Source organism: Leucoraja erinacea, chromosome 19, assembly GCF_028641065.1.
Source record: "Leucoraja erinacea ecotype New England chromosome 19, Leri_hhj_1, whole genome shotgun sequence".
NCBI lineage: Eukaryota > Metazoa > Chordata > Chondrichthyes > Rajiformes > Rajidae > Leucoraja > Leucoraja erinaceus.
Window position 1 is genome coordinate 12620374 of NC_073395.1, and position 19020 is coordinate 12639393.

Sequence of the window (19020 nt, forward strand, 5' to 3'; positions counted from 1 at the left end):
TATCATGCCCAACACTGAGGCACTAAATACACTCAGTCACCTCCATCGGTCAGATCATGTTATCATATGCCTGCCATCAGTTCTGTAACAGGGAAGAGATTAGCAGTGCAACTAAAATCACATTTTATCTCTTTCAAACATCTCAATATCTCATATAAAAATGACATTAAGCCTTTTACCAACTTCTGCAATTGCATCCCCAATCTCCTTCAACGCATTTTCTAGGCAATGCTCTTTCTTACAAAATTACAGCTTAATCTGCCAGGGGTGCTTCCCCTGGCTATGAATTTTGGACCCATAGTTCACAGATGCCCCTTTAGGACTGAGGAGAATTGTTTTCATTGACAGGGTGGTGAATCTTTGGGATTCACTGTTGGGCTATGTGGGCTCCGTCACTGAGTTGCTTTGACATCAAGATCAATAGATTTCTGGACAATAAGGGAATCAAAGGATAAGGATGCAGAGCAAGAAAATGGAACCGAGATAGAATTGTCAACTATAATCTGCATGAATGGCAGAGCAAACTTGAAGGGCCAAATGGCTTACTATTATTACTTATTAATAGGTTCTTCTGTTATCTTTGGAAAAGGCAGCCTAAACTTACCGGCTTGTCTAACTGGAAATTCAACCTGATCAGACACAATGATCTGAAGCAACGTGGGAGCAAAGTTTATGATCTTGTACGACTGCAAAAAAAAAAAGCAGAGTCAAATTTACCACATTTCGCCAAAAACAGGCACTATGTAAATCAGACATTACTGGAATCAAAAACAGGCTTTTCAAAACAAAATGTATGCATTCTAATTCAGAACAGTTAGTTAACTCCCAAGGCAATCATAATTCAAGTGCTTTTTACCATTTAAGATTGGAGTAATCTGTGAAGCCATGAAACACCAGTACAATAGCCAAAATATTAAATAAACCAAATTACAGCTGGATACAGATCAAATATGGTAAATATTGAAGGGCAAATGACTACTGACAAAATTCAATAGCAAGTTCCATTAACTATGCCTGGTCACTAAGAATGTTTGGTTTCAGATGGAGGCAAAGAGCAATTGAATTCACATGACAACTAATTAAAGTCCATTGTAACAGATAATCAGTCAAAATTGAATTTGCAATGCAATGCAAGGCAAATTATCGTTGAGACAAGCAAGTGACTGAAACAGAGGAGAGTCTAAGTATTTCAATAGGGTATAAAATTACTCTTGACGTCCTGCATGGATCCATATTAGCCCCTAAATAAATCAACCTGTACTTTAACAATTAGGGCAATGAGATAGAAGGCCATCATCCAAAGTGATCTAAGGACACAAAGAGTATGAACGCTGATATCAGAAGGAGTGAAAGCATAAAATTACAAGATATTAACAATATGACAATGCTGTGCCAAATGGAATTCAGTGAAGCAATAGGGAGGGTATCACACATTGAACCTAGAAAGAAAGGAGCAGAATATTTTCAAATTAAATGTCATACAGAGCTCTGAAAAAAGTGATGAACTCATATATGTAGATCATTAAAATAGAAACAGAGAAAATAGGTGCTGGAGTAAGCCATTCAGTCCTTTGAGCCAGCACCGCCATTCAAGATGATCATGGCTGATCTTCCAAAATCAGTACCCTGTTCCTGCTTTTTCCCCATATCCCTTGATTCCGTTAGCCCAAAGAGCTATATCTAACTCTCTCTTGAAAGTATCCAGTGAATTGGCCTCCATAGCTTTCTGTGGCAGAGAATTTCACAGATTCACAACTCTCTGGGTAAAAATGTCATAGACATGGTCAGAAAATCGGAATGCAATGCTGATCTTTTGTACATCTGGAGGACCAGAATGCAAAGAGGCAGAATGTATGCCGCAGCTATACAGAGCCCTGGTTTAATCACGCAAGCAGGTCTGGGCACCATACCTTAGAACAGACACTGGCCTTGACACAAATGCGTCATGAGTTTGCAGTATGACACCTGGATTCGAAGAATTAAATTACAAATTTAGATTCCACCAACAAGGATTCTATTCCCTGAAATTGGTTGACATAACAACACAGACTCGAGGAGCTGACAAGAATGGTAGACAGACTTGCCCACTGTGCAATAAACAATTCACGATAGAATGACATTTTGCAAAATCTGAAATACTTCATAGACTTGGAAACAAATTGTGCAGGGTGGTCAATTTTTAAGTGCAGAAGAGAAATCACCCAACACGAGATACAAAAGAGACAAAAATGGTAATTTGTAGGCTTTAAACTTGTGCTTTATGCATTTTATTCAATCGATTTCAAATAATTTCGACGACTTATGGACCTGTCCCACTAAGGCAACTTTTTAGGCGACTGCAGGAGACTATGTGCTCTCCACATGTTCGCGGGTGGTTGTCGGGTAGTCCCCTTTCTGGTCCTGAGGAGTTCCCGCATTCTGGGAACTCGTCGCGGCCTCATTAGTCGCCGCGCATTTTTCAACATGTTGAAAAATTAGCGGCAACCAGAATGAAGCCGCCATGAAGAGTAGTAAGAATTCTCATGCCGTAGGTGCAGTGGTAGTGGGTTGCCAGGAGATCGAAGGTTGTCGTAGGTTCTCGCCGGTGCTGACTGGTGAATTTCATTGGCTCATTGGGAGGAAAAAAACTACAGGACAAAGGATAACCGACCGGTAATGTTAATATCCGCCGAACTTCTCAGCCTTATATCTCTGGCTTCTTAAAAGTTGTCTCCACTCCTTCTCCCCACCCCGTCTCCCCCTTCTCCCACCTCTCTTAAAAGGACTTATGTGACCCTTCCCTTACACTGTGTTTTCACTGTCTTAATTACAGCGCCAACCTTCCTGTTCATCACAGTGTGTGTCTGTATCACATTGGCTTTGCACCGTGTGAATTTCATTCAGAGACAGCGCTCCCTCCGCTTGCCCAGTCCCCCGCTTGAAAGTCGCCTGAAAAATCGCCCAAGTGCGACAGGCCCATTAGGCTTCATCAGCAGCAGTATTCTAACTGAAAGTAAATACTTTTAGGCTTTTCTTGGTAACTAAACTACTCATGTGAAAGTCAAAAGGAGATAAAGTAACTCAGTATAAATATTCTCAATGTCAAATCAATTGCAGAAGCCTGGTAATAGTCCCTTCTTCATTTGACATCCAGATGATTGTCTTAACTCAAACAGACGCAGTTAGCAAACTCACTGCTAACATTACTCCATGTTGATATGCTCCATCTGCATGTTGATCAGGAAACTGCTGTTTTGAACAGAACTATTATCAAGTATAATCAAGGACTTTTCGAAGTGTATGACAAATCACCCTGGAATTCAACAAATGCTGAAATTAATCATGAAATGAATTCATGGCTGCACTTCTTGTGGCAATGCAGCTACTACCGTGCCGTTCCTCACATAATGTGCTTATTATCACTGCCACTGGGCAATAATCCATCTATGAAGAAATATATAAATTCCCAATCAATTGCAGAATCCATTTCAAACAGTACAAATAATGTCTGAAAGCACCTCACTAAGGTATCATTACTTAACTGTTCAAGGACACCTGTGAAGGGCAGGGTTAACAGAAGCCAGCATCATTCATGGCTCCCCCAAAAGCGAAAAAGGAAAAATCATCTTATGATGATCTCCCGATTGTTCATCCTGCACTTGTTTCATTCAAAGTACCCTTTCCAAAAAACCTTAGCTCTATGGAACTCAACATTAATTTTTCATTTAGTTGAGAGATACAGCACAGAAAAAGACCCTTCGGCCCACCGAGTCCTCGCCGACCAGCGATCTCTGTACATTTAACACTACCCTAACACACACAAGGAACAATTTTACATTTACACCAAGCCAATTAACCTATAAACCTGTACATCTTTGGAGTGTGGGAGGAAACTGAAGATCTCAGAGAAAACACACTCAGGTCACGGGGGGAGACAGCACCCATATTCAGGATCAAATCCAGGATTCTGGCGCTGTAAGAAGGTAGATCTACCGCTAAGTCCTTTGATTTAATTCATTTTGAGTGAATATTTCATTTTGTAATTTTTCCTTCCCTAAACCAAAAAGGTTACTAATATCTAGCAAGCCCTGGAATGTGGCAGTGTTGTGATTGACAAGTAGAAATGTCAAATTCTGTTGGAATTCATCAAAGAACAGAACATTTTGTTCAACAAACCAGGAATTTATCTTCTTTCTGGAGAGAGAAAGAATTAATGTTTTTGGTTCATGACTTTTCTTCAGAACAGAGAGATGTTTCAAAATGGCACATTTTAAATTAGAAAATGGGGGAGGGGTGGTGGAAGCAGCAAAGGGAATATCTATGAAAGGATGGACAACGAGAGATTGAATGAGGCCAGATGAGAGTGTGGTGAAGGTTTGCTGATCACAGCTGATCTGCCTGGAGGAAGTATAAATTGAAAAGATGGAGAGGAAAGTGAAGAAAGTGCTGGAAAGCAAAATATATAACACTGCAATGCTGGTAATCTGGAAATAAAACAGAATGCAGCATAAAAAATCTATGTAGAAAGTAATTCAACATCTGTGAAGGTTCAGAAATTAAGCTAACATTACAAATTAATGATCTCTCTTCAGAAATGGCCAGTTCTGATCCAAATCCAAAATTGTCAAATTCAGTATTTAGTCATGAGAACTTTAAATTGTCTTGTTGGAAGATTAAATGCTGTTCCTCAAGTTTATTCAGAACAGCGCAAAAGACAGATACTTGAATAGGAATGGAATGGAGAATTAAACAGAGAGATGTTTCAAAATGGCACATTTTAAATTAGAAAATGGGGGGAGGGGTGGTGGAAGCAGCAAAGGGAATATCTATGAAAGGATGGACAACGAGAGATTGAATGAGGCCAGATGAGAGTGTGGTGAAGGTTTGCTGATCACAGCTGATCTGCCTGGAGGAAGTATAAATTGAAAAGATGGAGAGGAAAGTGAAGAAAGTGCTGGAAAGCAAAATATATAACACTGCAATGCTGGTAATCTGGAAATAAAACAGAATGCAGCATAAAAAATCTATGTAGAAAGTAATTCAACATCTGTGAAGGTTCAGAAATTAAGCTAACATTACAAATTAATGATCTCTCTTCAGAAATGGCCAGTTCTGATCCAAATCCAAAATTGTCAAATTCAGTATTTAGTCATGAGAACTTTAAATTGTCTTGTTGGAAGATTAAATGCTGTTCCTCAAGTTTATTCAGAACAGCGCAAAAGACAGATACTTGAATAGGAATGGAATGGAGAATTAAACAGACAAACATAACAGAGGAATTTGGCAAAGCAATCATTCCATTACCAAATCTGCATTGGGTTTCCCCAATATACAGACCACATTGTGAACACTGACTGCAGTAGAGGTAGTTCTGCTGCAAGTGTTAGTTGCTTTCCGAAGAATATCTCATTATAAGTACCATTGTGTCAATGGAGGAAAGAGAATTGGGGCTAGAGTGTTTCAGACTCGTTATTTTTCCAGGTAGGATTTTCAAAAATAAAGGACTTTTATAATAGCAATATTTTTGTTATTTTGGTTACTGTAAACTAAAATTACGACTGTTACATTGTTTAATCTAATATAGAGATGCACGTTTCAAATAGAAGTGATTGCTTGTCAATTTCAAAGGGCACTCGTGGTTAAAGTAGCAGCGATGTTCTTAAGATATAACTATAAACCAGTGATACAGAGGGGGGGGAGGAGAGGGGGGGGGAGAGAAGGGGGGGGGGAGGAGGGGGGGGAGAGGGGGGGGGGGAGAGAGAGAGAGAGAGAGAGAGAGAGAGAGAGAGAGAGAGAGGGGAGAGGGGGGGGGGGGGGAGAGAACGGGGGGGGGGAGAGAAGGGGGGGGAGAGAGAGGGGGAGGGGGGGGGGAGAGGGGGGGGGGGAGGGGGGGGGGGGGGGGGAAGGGGGGGGGAGAGGGAGGGGAGGAGAGGGGGGGGGAGAGGGGGTGGAGGGGGGGGGAGGAGGGGGGGGGGAGGGGGGGGGAGGGGAGAAGTGCAGGGGAGGGGAGGGGGAGGGGAGAGAGGGGGGAGGAGAGAGAGGGGGGGAGGAGAGAGAGGGAGAGAGAGGGAGAGGGGGAGAGAGAGGGGGGGGGAGAGAGGGGGGGGGGGGGGGGGGGAGAGAGAGAGAGGGGGGGGGAGGGGGAGAGGGAGGGGGAGAGGGGGGGGGGGGAGAGGGAGAGGGGGGGGAGAGAGAGAGGGGGGAGGAGAGAAGGGGGGGAGGAGAGAGAGGGGGGGGGGAGGAGAGAAGGGGGGGAGGAGAGAAGGGGGGGAGGAGAGAGGGGGGGGGAGGAGGGAGGGAGGAGGGGGGGGAGGAGAGAAGGGGGGGAGGAGAGAAGGGGGGGAGGAGAGAAGGGGGGAGGAGAGAGAGGGGGGGAGGAGAGAAAGGGGGGGGAGGAGAGAAGGGGGGGAGGAGAGAAGGGGGGGGAGGAGAGAAGGGGGGGAGGAGAGAAGGGGGGGAGGAGAGAAGGGGGGGAGGAGAGAAGGGGGAGAGAGAGAGAAGGGGGGGGGAGAGAGGGAGAGAGGAGAGAAGGAGAGACACTTTTAAGAAGTTTAATAAAGTTTAGCGGGCATTTTACCTACCGGTAGATTTTCTTTGGTCCTGAAAACTCCAATGAGCCAATCAAAATGCACGGTCAGTGAAGGAGATTGCCCTCTACTGCCTGTAACTTTGTAGTGACCCCACTCCACCGCACTACAAGTCAAAAAGAACTATGGCGACCAAATTTTATCGCGGAAAATGTTTCAACATGCTGAAAAAATTTCCGCGAGCTAGCTGAGGCCACGAGTATTCGGGAACTTCCCTCGAGCATGAAGGAGAGTTCCAGCGACCTCATAGGACCTCGTGTCGACCATGCTGAGAGTTTGAAGGTCGAAGATACTCATCTAAGCTTGCAGATTAGGTCGCCCAAGTGGGACAAAAAGGATGACTTTGTATTTTCTCTAAGGACTTCATACTCACTATTAATTGATACTAACTTGTTTCTTTAAATTTATTTAGTTAACAATATCATTCCACGAGCTCCTGTTCTATGTGCCACAATGAAATCTGAACCAACTACAGTGACCGAGCTATAGAAGTTATCATTCACAATTCCAGCAACCCAGTTCTATCTGATGCTGTCTGTGTGTACTTTGCATGTTCTCCCTTGGGCCACATGAGGTTTCTCCCAGGTGCTCAATTGTCACCCTACATCTCAAAGTTAATTGGGCATTGTAGACTGTCCTAGTATACAGTTGTACCATAGTATCTCCAGGGAATTGATGGAAATGTGGTGAGAATAAAATGAGATTAGAATAATTGACAGAATGATTGCTGGACTCAGTGGGACAAAGGGCCCGTTTCTTGACTCAATTTGGCACTTCTTTGACTGAATTTGGCACTTCAGATCACTAGTCCAAGACTCTGGGGATTACTAATCCACCATATACGTCTGCATCACCTCATATTCCCAGTTATAATAACCACTAGACATAACCCCCGAAATAAACAATTAATTTAATTTAGTCATGAGAATTTCATCTCTCCGAACACAAGTATAATAAATTTACAATTAAAGTTATTAGGAAATCCAAGAGGTTGTTCTCAGAGAGTGCTACAGCACTTGACAATATTGTGTTGGGAAATAAGCATTTATCAGACTACTAGTGCAAAACATTTTGCCTATTTTGTATATATACTATTATGACAGGATAAGAGTTATATATTATTATGATTTCATTAAACTCACAGTATTGTACTTTGTCATGTTATTTTATTAGAATAAGCTCACTCGATAAATTTGTGCAATATACTTTCCTCAGGTAGAACAGCACAACCAACTGGCATAACTCTCCTACAATCTACCCATGACGAAGAACATTCTTTACCAGCTAATACATGTAAAAACATAGGCGAGATCAAAGAATCATAGTAATAGTTTATTTATTTTCATACATGCGCCTATCGTACGGTGTTTCTAGCATTTCCTGTTTTATTAAAGATTTTCAACATCTGCAATTTAAAAAAAAAATTCAGTCATTATGTTAGAACATTTTTTCCTACATCAGCAACCACAACTACACTTCCTCCATGCAAGCAAATACCCAAGGGAGACAAGTTTAGAACCTAGCATGAAAATATTACATATTATAAAGTATTTCACCATCAGCAAAAACAAAGGTGGGTGTGGGTACATGGAACAAGCTGCCAAGAGGTAGTTGAGGCAGATACAATAACAACATTTAAGACATTTAGATAGGTACAAGGGTAGGAAAGAGTTAAAGGGATATGGGCCAAACGGCGTTGTGGAACTAGTGGGGCATCTTGGTCAGCATGGCCAAATAGCACGGTTCCATGCTGTACAACTCTATAAATACAGTGCAACTGTGTAAACTATAATATATTCTGTTACTATAAAGCAAACTATTTTAAAATCACTCCTGCACTTTCAGATTACAAAGTCTATCTGTACATAACACACATCCTTGGGTCAGTCAGAATATATTCTGTTTGGACTATGATTTTACTGGTGCATTCAGCTCTGTTAGAGAGGAGTATGAAATAACTCCTAGGTACACAAAAATGCTGGAGAAACTCAGCGGGTGCAGCAGCATCTATGGAGCGAAGGAAATGGGCAACTTTTCGGGCCTAAACCCTTCTTCAGACTGGAAAAGGCAACGTTTTGGGCCGCAACCCTTCTTCAGACTGGAAAAGGCAACGTTTTGGGCCGAAACCCTTCTTCATGAAATACCTCCTCTTCTGTTGTAAAACACACTGTAGAAAATTGAGATAAACGTACTCTAGAAACTGGGATTTTCAGATTTCAGCTGACTCTTGCTGGCAAGTTCCACTGGCATCTCGCTGGTAAACTTGCTTCACGTACAGATTCTGATGGTATCAACAGCCACACTGAAATCACTGCGAGTCTCATTCTGCTTCCAGCCAATACTGATACATACAGCACCTTCTACTGGTATACATGCACAATAATAAAGAGCAGGAAATGGGGCTACTTTTCTTCTCCATAGTCCATAGGTTTTAACCCAATGATGCCAGCAGCTCTTCTGAAATCAACAAAATTAAAATAAACGAACTAAATTTAGGGCCTTACTGACTGCCTTAAAAAGGTGAAAGCTTTAATATCTTTGGCACATGATTAATACTATGAAATAAAAAAATGTTCACTGAGATTACAGATTCTTTAACTGCTGTAATTTTAATTATAATGGGATATTGAACTAAGTGCCATTGAACCCTATTAATCAAGAGTTCATGGTGACACTGTAGTTATCCTAATCAATTAAAAAATAATAATACTAAAAATACTGGTGCTTGAAAAGCCACCAGATGTGTCATTAGCTGACATTAACAATATTAAATAAATTGTGGTACTCAAAAGATATACAGTTGAAGATAACTTCTTGTATCTTGGCAGCAATTACATTACCTCCAACCCAGTCAATCAAATCCTGTTAGGTCGGAATAAAGCATCTGTCAAAAATAAACAGGATTTTAACAGCCCCACAAGTTATTACCAATGAGGTGGAAAGAATGTTTGTACTTTTGATAGATCTGATTTTAATTTACAAACCGTAATGTTAAAATATAAACCGTAGTAAATTTAGCACAAACGTGTGTGTGCGTGCGTGCGTGCGTGCGTGTGTGTGTGTGCTGGAAGAGAGAGGGGCAGGCTCCGTCTGCATCACCACTGCAGATGAACCAGTGAACAGAAGCAACATGGGATGAATGGAATAAAGATGCCAAATCACATAAAGGCAGAAGACTAACAGGTTTTTCAGATGAAGTCATGGATTTGATTAAAGGATCCACAAAAGCATTGATCTTTTCATGCTGCATTTGCAGTACCTTTGATTTGGATTTGCTAGTCCTTGCCGCTTACCTTTTTAATGGCCTATATTTTCCAATTATTGTAACTTATCTATGAATCGCACAATCTACCATGCAAATCTCACTGACGCCAGCCTGCTCCAGCTTTTGTTAGTTTGCGATTTAGAGTATACACAGTGAGTTTAGTAATGAAACAGACTCTGGGGGCAAGTAAGACGAAGTGGCAACATAATGACTATTTGAATATATACCATGCTGAAATGCAGTGTTGATGAATTTAGGCCTCTCCAATGCATTCATTTTAAACATTAAACTTTGTCCCTCTCAAATTAAAGCTATGCCCTCTAGTTTTTGAGCTTTGCACGTTGGGAAAAATCTTCTGTCTGTCTACCAAATCTATGCCTCTCATAATTTTATATACTTCCATTAGTTCTACCCTCTGAGGCTCCAGAAAAACAATCCATTTGTCCATCCTGATACCTAATACTTTATAATCCAGGCACCATTCTGGCAAGCGTCTTCTGTTCCCTCTCCAAAACCTCCACATTATTCCTATAATAGGGCAACTAGAACTGCATACACTACTCCAAATGCAGTCCACCAAAACTTCAACATGACATCCTGACTCTTATACTCGATATCACATCCATGAATGCAAGCATACCATACCCCTTCTTTCCCACTCTACTTGTGTTGCTACTTTCAATGAGCTGTGGACTTGGGACTCCACAATCCTTCCCCACAGACCTCCAGTCAGAATAGCATCCTTCCTTCTGTTTTCTATGATTATGACAATTCTGAATCTAAATTATCATTCATCATGGATCCCATACATTTTAATCTTCTGGATCAGCTTACCATGAGAGTAGTTATCAAATGCTTTACTAAAATCCATGTAGACAACATCCACTTCCTTACCCACATCGATCATATTGTCACCTCCTCAAAAATCTCAATCACGTTCATAAGACATGGCCTGGTGCAACAGAACATGCCATCTTCTGCCCATCAATGGCATGTTCATCCAAAGCTCTGCTGAGCGTATCTAAACTTGCTCACAATTCTTGTGTATGTTGACCTACTTGGATCAAATGCCACAACTATATCAATTTTAAAAACCTATCCTTGGTATTCACGGTATTTAAAAAAACACAAGTACTCCACCCTCACCATCCTTTCCCAGCCCTGCAAGTCTTCTTGATCTCCATGGTTCTCCATTATTAGTCTTGCGCGTCTCAGATTTCAGCAGCCAAGTATAAGCTTTGGCGTTCCCTCTGTAAACGTATCTAACCAAACCATAATCATTTAGACTGATGTTATTTAATATGTGTTGGTGCTAACATTTTTTCCTGGCTAATATCCTTGCAATAAGATTTCTGAGATTTTTCAATATGTCAGATAATTACATAAATACATTTAGAAAAAATCAAGAAAGAAAGTGGATTACTAAAAGAGACAAAGAAAAGATGAAAATATTGTAAGTGAATACATTTTTAAAAAGTATGTGCCAATTTCTATATTTAGAACTGGTTACATTCATGAATTATTGACCAAATCAAAAATCTTAAGTCATAAACTATATTCAGAAATTACCTTTTGAAGAAATTTGAAAGTGATTCCACGGCTTATTCTATTCTCTTACTAGGTGTTTAATTTGCATTCTATGTTGGAACAGTGGTTTATGGCATTAATTGCCATCCTTAAATAGCATTAATCAAATGTATTCAGTTTTGTGGTATAAATCCCGTAATTCGAATGCAGAGGTTTATTACGAGGATGTTATTTTTCTATTTCGCTTCAAATTATCATGTGATTTTACAGCATTGTTATTTATGAAATTGCTAATTTGTCACAAACTTCCAAGATTTTTGCAAAATTAATACCAGTCGATACTTGCAAATTTATCTTCCAATTTCTCAGTTCTTATGGCGATACAATATAGTGAAGTGTTCTAAATGCAATAAAAAGGTGATCAATATCGATTTCAATAAACCACACTGTGATAATAATGCAACATTTATTGGAATGTTGACAATTTAAAGTGTGTTCTGCTGGATGTTTTTTCCCAAGCAATCTTCTGATCAAACATTTATCCCCCTATAACCTGTTGGAAGTATGTACCAAAGGAAACAAAACAGCTGGGACCTTGGTGAAAAATTGAAGCAATTGGTTCTGCTAACAACTGAGATTTGAATAGAACAAAAGTAGTGGAACAAAAAAAGAGTAAAGGAAAAGAAGGATTGACTGACTAATTTTCAGATGGATTCCTTCACATTGTGGACCACCAGGGTTACAGGTATGATCAAGATGTTCATTGTTTTGCAATACACCGTTCTCAGCCTGCAGCTGTCCGTCCTTTCACCCTTTTCTTTTATTTTTTAGTATGTTATAAGTTCATTTGGAGGTCTAATCTTTTTTATGTGGGGGTTGGGGAATTATTTTTCTCAGTCCCTACCTTGTCGGAGATGTGGCTTTTCTCCGGTCCGTATCTTCGCCCCTTCCTCGCGGTCTACCACCGGGACTAGAGCGGCGTTTCTTGCCGGGACCGCCCAGAACTTCGGCTTCGGCGAAGCGCTGGGGCGCCATCAAGGAGCGGGCGATGCCTTGCCTGGGTTGCCATGCAGTCGGCTCCGGAGTGCTGAGTCCGCCGGCTCTCAACATCGCGGAGCTTCCGGCCGCGGCGGCGCTGACTTTTAAACATCGCGGAGCCTGGGATCTCTCGCCGAGATCGCCAGTGTTGGATCTGCGACCAGCGCGGCCTGTGGACTTCGGGAGCCGCGGTCTCTGGCAGCAAGCGGCCATTCCAGACGCTCCAAACCGCTGAAGAGTGTTCTCCGGACGCCGAAGTCCCATCATCCGGCGAGATGGCATGAACATCGGGCCGCCGTTGCGGCGACTGCGGAGGCCTCAATACGCCCAACCATGAGTGAACAAGGGGAAGAGGACTGGACTTTGTGCCTTCCCTCACAGTGGGAACCATTGTGGGGGGATGTTTTTATGTTCAATTCTTTTTTAATGCGGTGTCTTACTTTTATTGGTGTGCTGCAAATGGCAACTCAAATTTCACTACACCAGAAATGATTTATGTGACAATAAATGTCCTTTGTCCTTTGTCTTTCTATCCATCACTTCATGTTTAATGCCATTAAGTGGAACATGCATGGTCCTGACCTCCTGGTCCACATTAGAACTGTCGCTCTACCGCAAAGCTGCCCAGTTCTGCTATACATTTCATCGCTTGCTACATTTGGCAATTTTACAAAAATACCTCCCCCCCCCCCCATCTTTCAGGCATCGCAAATTGCAAACTTCAACAACCTTACATTCTAACACTCCTCCAGATCTTTCTTCCCCCTCGCTATTCTCTAACCCCATCTCTCCCTACTGTCATATCCCTTGCTATGCTTTCATTATTTCTTCAGGTTTTACTCCTTTGATCCTACCACACCCATCTCAATGAATTCAGATCCCGATATACTGTTGAGCTCTTTTTCTGCTGCATTCACCTTCATGCCTATTTCTTCAACCAAACTATGGGCCCTGTCCCCTTCTGCTGAATTTCTAATCCACCACCCCTCTGACACTCCACATCTACTTTTCAACTGCAATTTCTCACTCTAACCTATACCACTCTGGACTTACAGAACTCTGTTCAGCAAAGATCAACTTCAATGTTGACACCAAACCTGCATGATTGGTATTTGTTTCACCATAGGTAAACAATTCCTCAACTCTTCCAGCGCATACCACAAACTTACTGAGGAACTTTCAGTTCTTCCTTGAACAAAGGCACAACCATCTCCACTGCATTCTTCTTTTGCCAGCCTGAATATTCTCACATATATGCTCACTTCTCCTATGAGAACCATCATATGACGAACAATGCCAGTTTCTTTGTGAATACATCCATCAGACCAATTCAGGCTATGCGTCTCAGCCTTATTCCAGTAATCTAATGACTGTATCGCTCCTACATCCAACTCTCATTGAGAAGTAAAAAATGTTGTCACCATTGCTGCTGATTTCCACTTGCTCTCACTTCCATCTGGTGCAACTATGACTCTTCCCTTCCCTTGAATCATCTCAGCAAGTAGGTTAGTGGCCAACATCCATTACTGGACCATAGGCACCTACAAATATCTTGGGTACACAAAAATGCTGGAGAAACTCAGCGGGTGCAGCAGCATCTATGGAGCGAAGGAAATAGGCGACGTTTCGGGCCGAAACCCTTCTTCAGTCTGATCTTCGATCTTCCAGCATCTGCAGTTCCTTCATGAATACAAATATCTTGACTGGTTTCTACAGGACCACATTCCAGTTACCTAGTTACTCCAGCTGGTTTATGAGTACTTATTTTTTTTGTCCATCTTGTTACAAATGTTGGCTTCATTGTCATTGGGTCCGTCCTGAAAAGGACGCAAGCTTCTGGCGAAGATCAGTGGAAGCCATCACTTGTTGCAATAGATGATGGTGGTAGCAGAATTAGCTCAGGATACTTCCAGTTTCCAGCCCCACAATGTGGACGCTTCTGCTAAAGAGCTGATATTGACTTTCCATACAAATGATTCTGGGATGTTTCCATTAATTCTAGATTTCCCATCAAAGTGGACAGGCTCTTAACGGCACCAGTATCATTTTCCGTACTTCTATTCTCATCCTCTCTCCTATTAGTCGGAATAAGGATGAGATTACTGTTGATAATTATTGTTTCACAAGCCTTCATTCAACAGATCATCCTTCATAATTTGCACCACCTTCATGTCAATGCCACCACCAGACCAATCTTCCCATTCTCTCCTGTTATGACATTCAGAAGTGATCGTTCCCTCTGCAACTTTGTCATTAACTCTTCAATCAGTTCCAACTTCTTGTCTCCTTTTCACCTTCCAATCAATTGCAGGAAACACAACATTTAGACATCTTCTTCTCCCTTATCACCATCAAGAAGATCCTTCCAGTAAAGCAATTGTTCACTTACACTTCTTCCATTACAATCAGTGCTCATGGCACAGTGATGAACACTGATGAAACCAAAAGTACCTCTTCACAAAACATCTTTGTCCAGTCCATGTTCTCCACTGATACTGCCTGATCCACTGAATTACTGCAGCCTTTATGTCTTTTTTTGAAACCAGCATCTGCAATTCCCTGTGCCTAACGTTGTTTAACCTGCAAGGTTAACCCTGAGCTTCAGTTGCATGTTTTTTTAATTATTCACACTACTTCCAATCTGACCATGCTTTCTCTGACATTTTACACTGTTACAATGAAGGCAAAGTTAGCTCAAGAAACAACAGCTTATCTTCCTACTAAAGGAAATTAGTACCGGCAAAATAGTTCTGGAGAAATTATTATAAATCAATGAATCCCTGGAGCCTCATAATTTGCATCCCAGCAAAGGTGTTGCTGGTTAAATAACAGATGCACCAGTTATCATTTTACAGAATTCTATAGATTGTGGATTAGGTTCCACAGATTGGAAGGTGGCAAATGTTCAAAAGAAGAGAGAGAAAAGGAAACTACAGACCGATTAGTCTAACATCGGTAATTGGGAAAATGCGATGGGGTTATTTAAAAAGGATGAGATAATCATTCAGTTATAAAGTACAAACCCAGGTTAGACAAAATTAGTGGATTTCTGGAAGGAAAATCATGTTTGAATGGAGATCCTAGAGGTAATTGGTGGAATAGGTAAAACATAGCAGTGGATGTGATATACCTTTTAATTTGATAAAGAGCACATAAAATGTTATGGTGTAAAATTAATGCACACGTTATTGGGGATGAAATAATGGCACGGTTCAAAATTGGTTGACAGGTAGGAATAAATGGGTCTTTTGCAGAGTATCGTGCAGCCACGGTTGACAGGAATCAGAGCTTGAAAGTCAGCTATTCATCATATATCATGATGGTTTGGATGAGGAAACAGAGTGTAGTAGTTTAAAACCTGCCAATGATACTTAGCGGGGCGGGTTGTAACTTGTGAAGAGGATACAAAGTGGTTTCACAGCGACTGACAGATTGAGCAGATGGAGAATAAATTCATACATGTTATAACATTGATAAATGCTAACTTATTCATTTCAACTAGAAACACAAAAAGGCAGTGTACTATATAAATGGTATTAGAATGGGAAGTGTTGACGTAGAAAGAGAAATTTAAAGCAAATTGTTTGCTTTAACCGTAAATAATTGATGTATCATGAGGTATCATATTTACTTTAACCTCTAGATGTAGGTTCTAATGAAAGGTCGTTGATCCAAAACATAAACTTCTCTTCCACATGTTATCTGATCTGCTGAGTATTTCTATGTTTTAATTTCAGATTTCCTGCACCAGCAAATTTCTGTTGTTTAACTTACTTCTAGCAGTTCTAGTTCATATCAGAAATGCTCCTCTAACAAAATGGCATCAACCTGTAAAATGAACTATTTTCCTCTTTGTAGATGCTACCTGACTTTCTGCAGATTTTCAGCATCCTTCATTATTCTAGATTTCCACCACCCTTCGAATTTTGTATCTCACTGCACTAGCATAACTTTTTTTTCCGCGCTCCTATGTTCCCAACCATCTGCTTCTATTGACATCAAACAAATCAGCCAAAGTTAACAATCCTTCAGTAGCGTCATTATTTGCATCATTTCGTTTCTCTTGATCTCCATCCTATCACATATGTCCCCTTTGTTTTCACTATCCCTCCCCCTTCTCTGCAGTTTTAAAATACCATTCGTTTCTAACCAGAAAGTTCCAGCGATAGATCCTGAAGAGTTAAATGTGCGTCTCACCAGAGAACAGCCTGACTCAAGTATCTCCAACACTTTCCTTTTTAAGTGACAGTAACGTTGCAGGACACTTGCACTTTAATAGTAGAAACAACTAATAACAAAATATGGGTCATTTATTTGCCATTTAATTATTTACAGTTCATGTTAACAACCATATAAACATCCTAGAAAGGGAAAATAACAGAACAGGTCGTTTGGCTGTTCGCACACATTAAGAAGAGTCCCTGCATTAATACAATTAATAAATTACAGAGGAAAACCTTCGGCTGTTATGCATTTTCCTAATGCTTCTCGGCGGCTCGAAGCAACAGGACTCTCAACGTTGAATTGTCAAATATAAAATCAGTGCGACTGGATAGGAAATAAAAACACCTGGTGCCCACCAGTCACTCACATCGGTGAGCCAGCACTTTATATTGGCTGGAAAATCACTGAGGCCACATAAATGTAGATAAGACACAAAATGCTTCACTAACTGCGCAGGACAGGCAGCATCTCTGGAGAGAAGGGTCTCGACCCGAAACGTCACAGATTCCTTCTCTCCAGAGACGCTGCCTGTCCTGCTGTGTTACTCCAGCTTTTCTGTGTCGATCTTCTATGTATAATCAACATATGTAGTTCATTTCCTATATAAATGGAGGTTATTTTGCATGCTCTCCTGTATAGTGTAGTGTTATATCCGTGCACGGAACGTCCACTCTGGTTTGTCGGCATGCAACGCGTTTGCTTGAAACCTTCAAGGTCGCCGGTTTTCAGGAGCAACCTAAATTTCAGGAGCTCTCCCCCTGCGGCCCGGTGACCCGCTTTCCCCACAACCCGCGGCCAAAGCTCAGACCAGGCCTCGACCACGGGCGCGGAGCGGAGCCAACCAGCAAGCCCCGGCCGGTAACCCGAATGCAGAGGAGATGCCGCCCTCGCCTCACCTGATTGAGCTCGGTCTCCGCCGCGATCCTGAGGTTGGGGTCGATGGTGCCTTTCAGCGCCTGTATGATCCGGTTGGGATCCATTTTGTGCGGCCTCCTCCCCCTCCCGCCCCCTGTGCCTGTGCCTGTGCCTGCCCCGCGCGGGCACTCGGTGTTGTGGTTTTTTTTTTGCGCTTTTTTCCCTCCTCCCTCCGCAATCGCTCGTCACTCTGCGTCACTCAAAAGGTGGCGCGAAACACAAGCTCGCGCATCGGACCGCGTCCTCCAGCGGACTCCGGCTCCGGTCGCCCCGGCAACGCGCAGCCATCTTGCCCCCTCCCTCCCTCTCCGTCGGGCCGCTGTGACGTAGTTGCGGGGCAAATGCGGCGTGGACCGCAGTGACGTGTTGCGGGGCGAAAGCGGGTTGGGCTGTGACGTCATTGCGGGGCAGACGGGAGTGATGGTGTGATTACGTCATTGCGGGGCAAAAACAGCGGGGAACCGACTGACAGGTTGAGTTGGAAATAGCGCAGCCACCTCACCAGTGCACATAACCCACACGAGGAGTTGGAAAGTCCCTCATCCCATCCATAGTTGGTACTTCCAGTTGTATTTTGGGGGGAAATGGTCCCCTATTTATTTGGTCAGTGTAAGGCCAAACGTAAATTGGGAGAAGCAGCACCTCATATTTTGCTTGGGCAGCTTACAACTCAACAGTATGAAAATTGAAGGTATACAAAAAAGCTGGAGAAACTCAGCGGGTGCAGCAGCATCTATGGAGCGAAGGAAATACGCAACGTTTCAGGCCGAAACCCTTCTTCAGACATGAAAATTGTATGAAAAGAGTATGAAAATTGACTTCCCTAACTTCGAGCAACACTTCTCTCTCTCTCTCTCCCCCATCCTAGTTGCTGTACTAGTTTCACTGTCATCCTGGTGAGTTTCATTGTATAACTCGTTATCACTTTGCCCACAGCCAACAATGGACCATTGTGGGTCCCACTTTTCCTTGATCAATTACTTTTTGCATATAATTAATTTGTTCTAGATCACCATCTATATCTCTCATTTCCCTCTCCTCTGACTCTCAGTCTGAAGAAGGGTCTTGACCCAAACTGGCACCTATTCCTTTTCTCCAGAGATGCTGCCCGACATGCTGAGTTACTCCAGCTTTTTGTGTCTATCTTTGGTTTGAACCAACATCTGTAGTTCCTTCTTACACGTCCTGTTTGGTGATGCGACAGTGGAAATCCTACCTGTAGGTATGTTACAAAACCTACCTGAATCGTCATTGGGAATCTGCCCAAAGCCATGTCCGCGAATTTGGCGCTGTTTGGAGGGGGCGGGTTTAAAACGCGATTTTTACTAGGCTGTTCCAATCGCAGATGTTCAGCCTAGTAAATCATTAACGAAAAATCGCTGCAAGACCCGGTCGCAAAAGGTATTATTAGTTTTGTAGGCCTCGAATAATAGATATAATAGTTTTAAAATTACTGTCTCACTCCGCAACCTCTCGCAGCCCCAG

General features: G+C 42.1%; 1 protein-coding gene across 1 annotated transcript in view; it reads right to left on the reverse strand.

The window, feature by feature from the left end:
* The window catches only part of LOC129706223 (importin-8-like), a 74334-nt gene extending 56502 nt beyond the window's left edge, over positions 1–17832 (reverse strand). Inside the window, exons 1-2 of the mRNA XM_055650321.1 lie at positions 17517–17832; positions 605–686 (exon numbers count right to left, since the gene is read on the reverse strand). Of these exons, the coding sequence (XP_055506296.1) occupies positions 605–686; positions 17517–17600 (166 nt within the window). The 5' untranslated portion in view covers positions 17601–17832. The remainder of the gene's footprint in view (positions 1–604; positions 687–17516) is intronic.
* Between the last annotated feature and the right edge of the window lie 1188 nt (positions 17833–19020).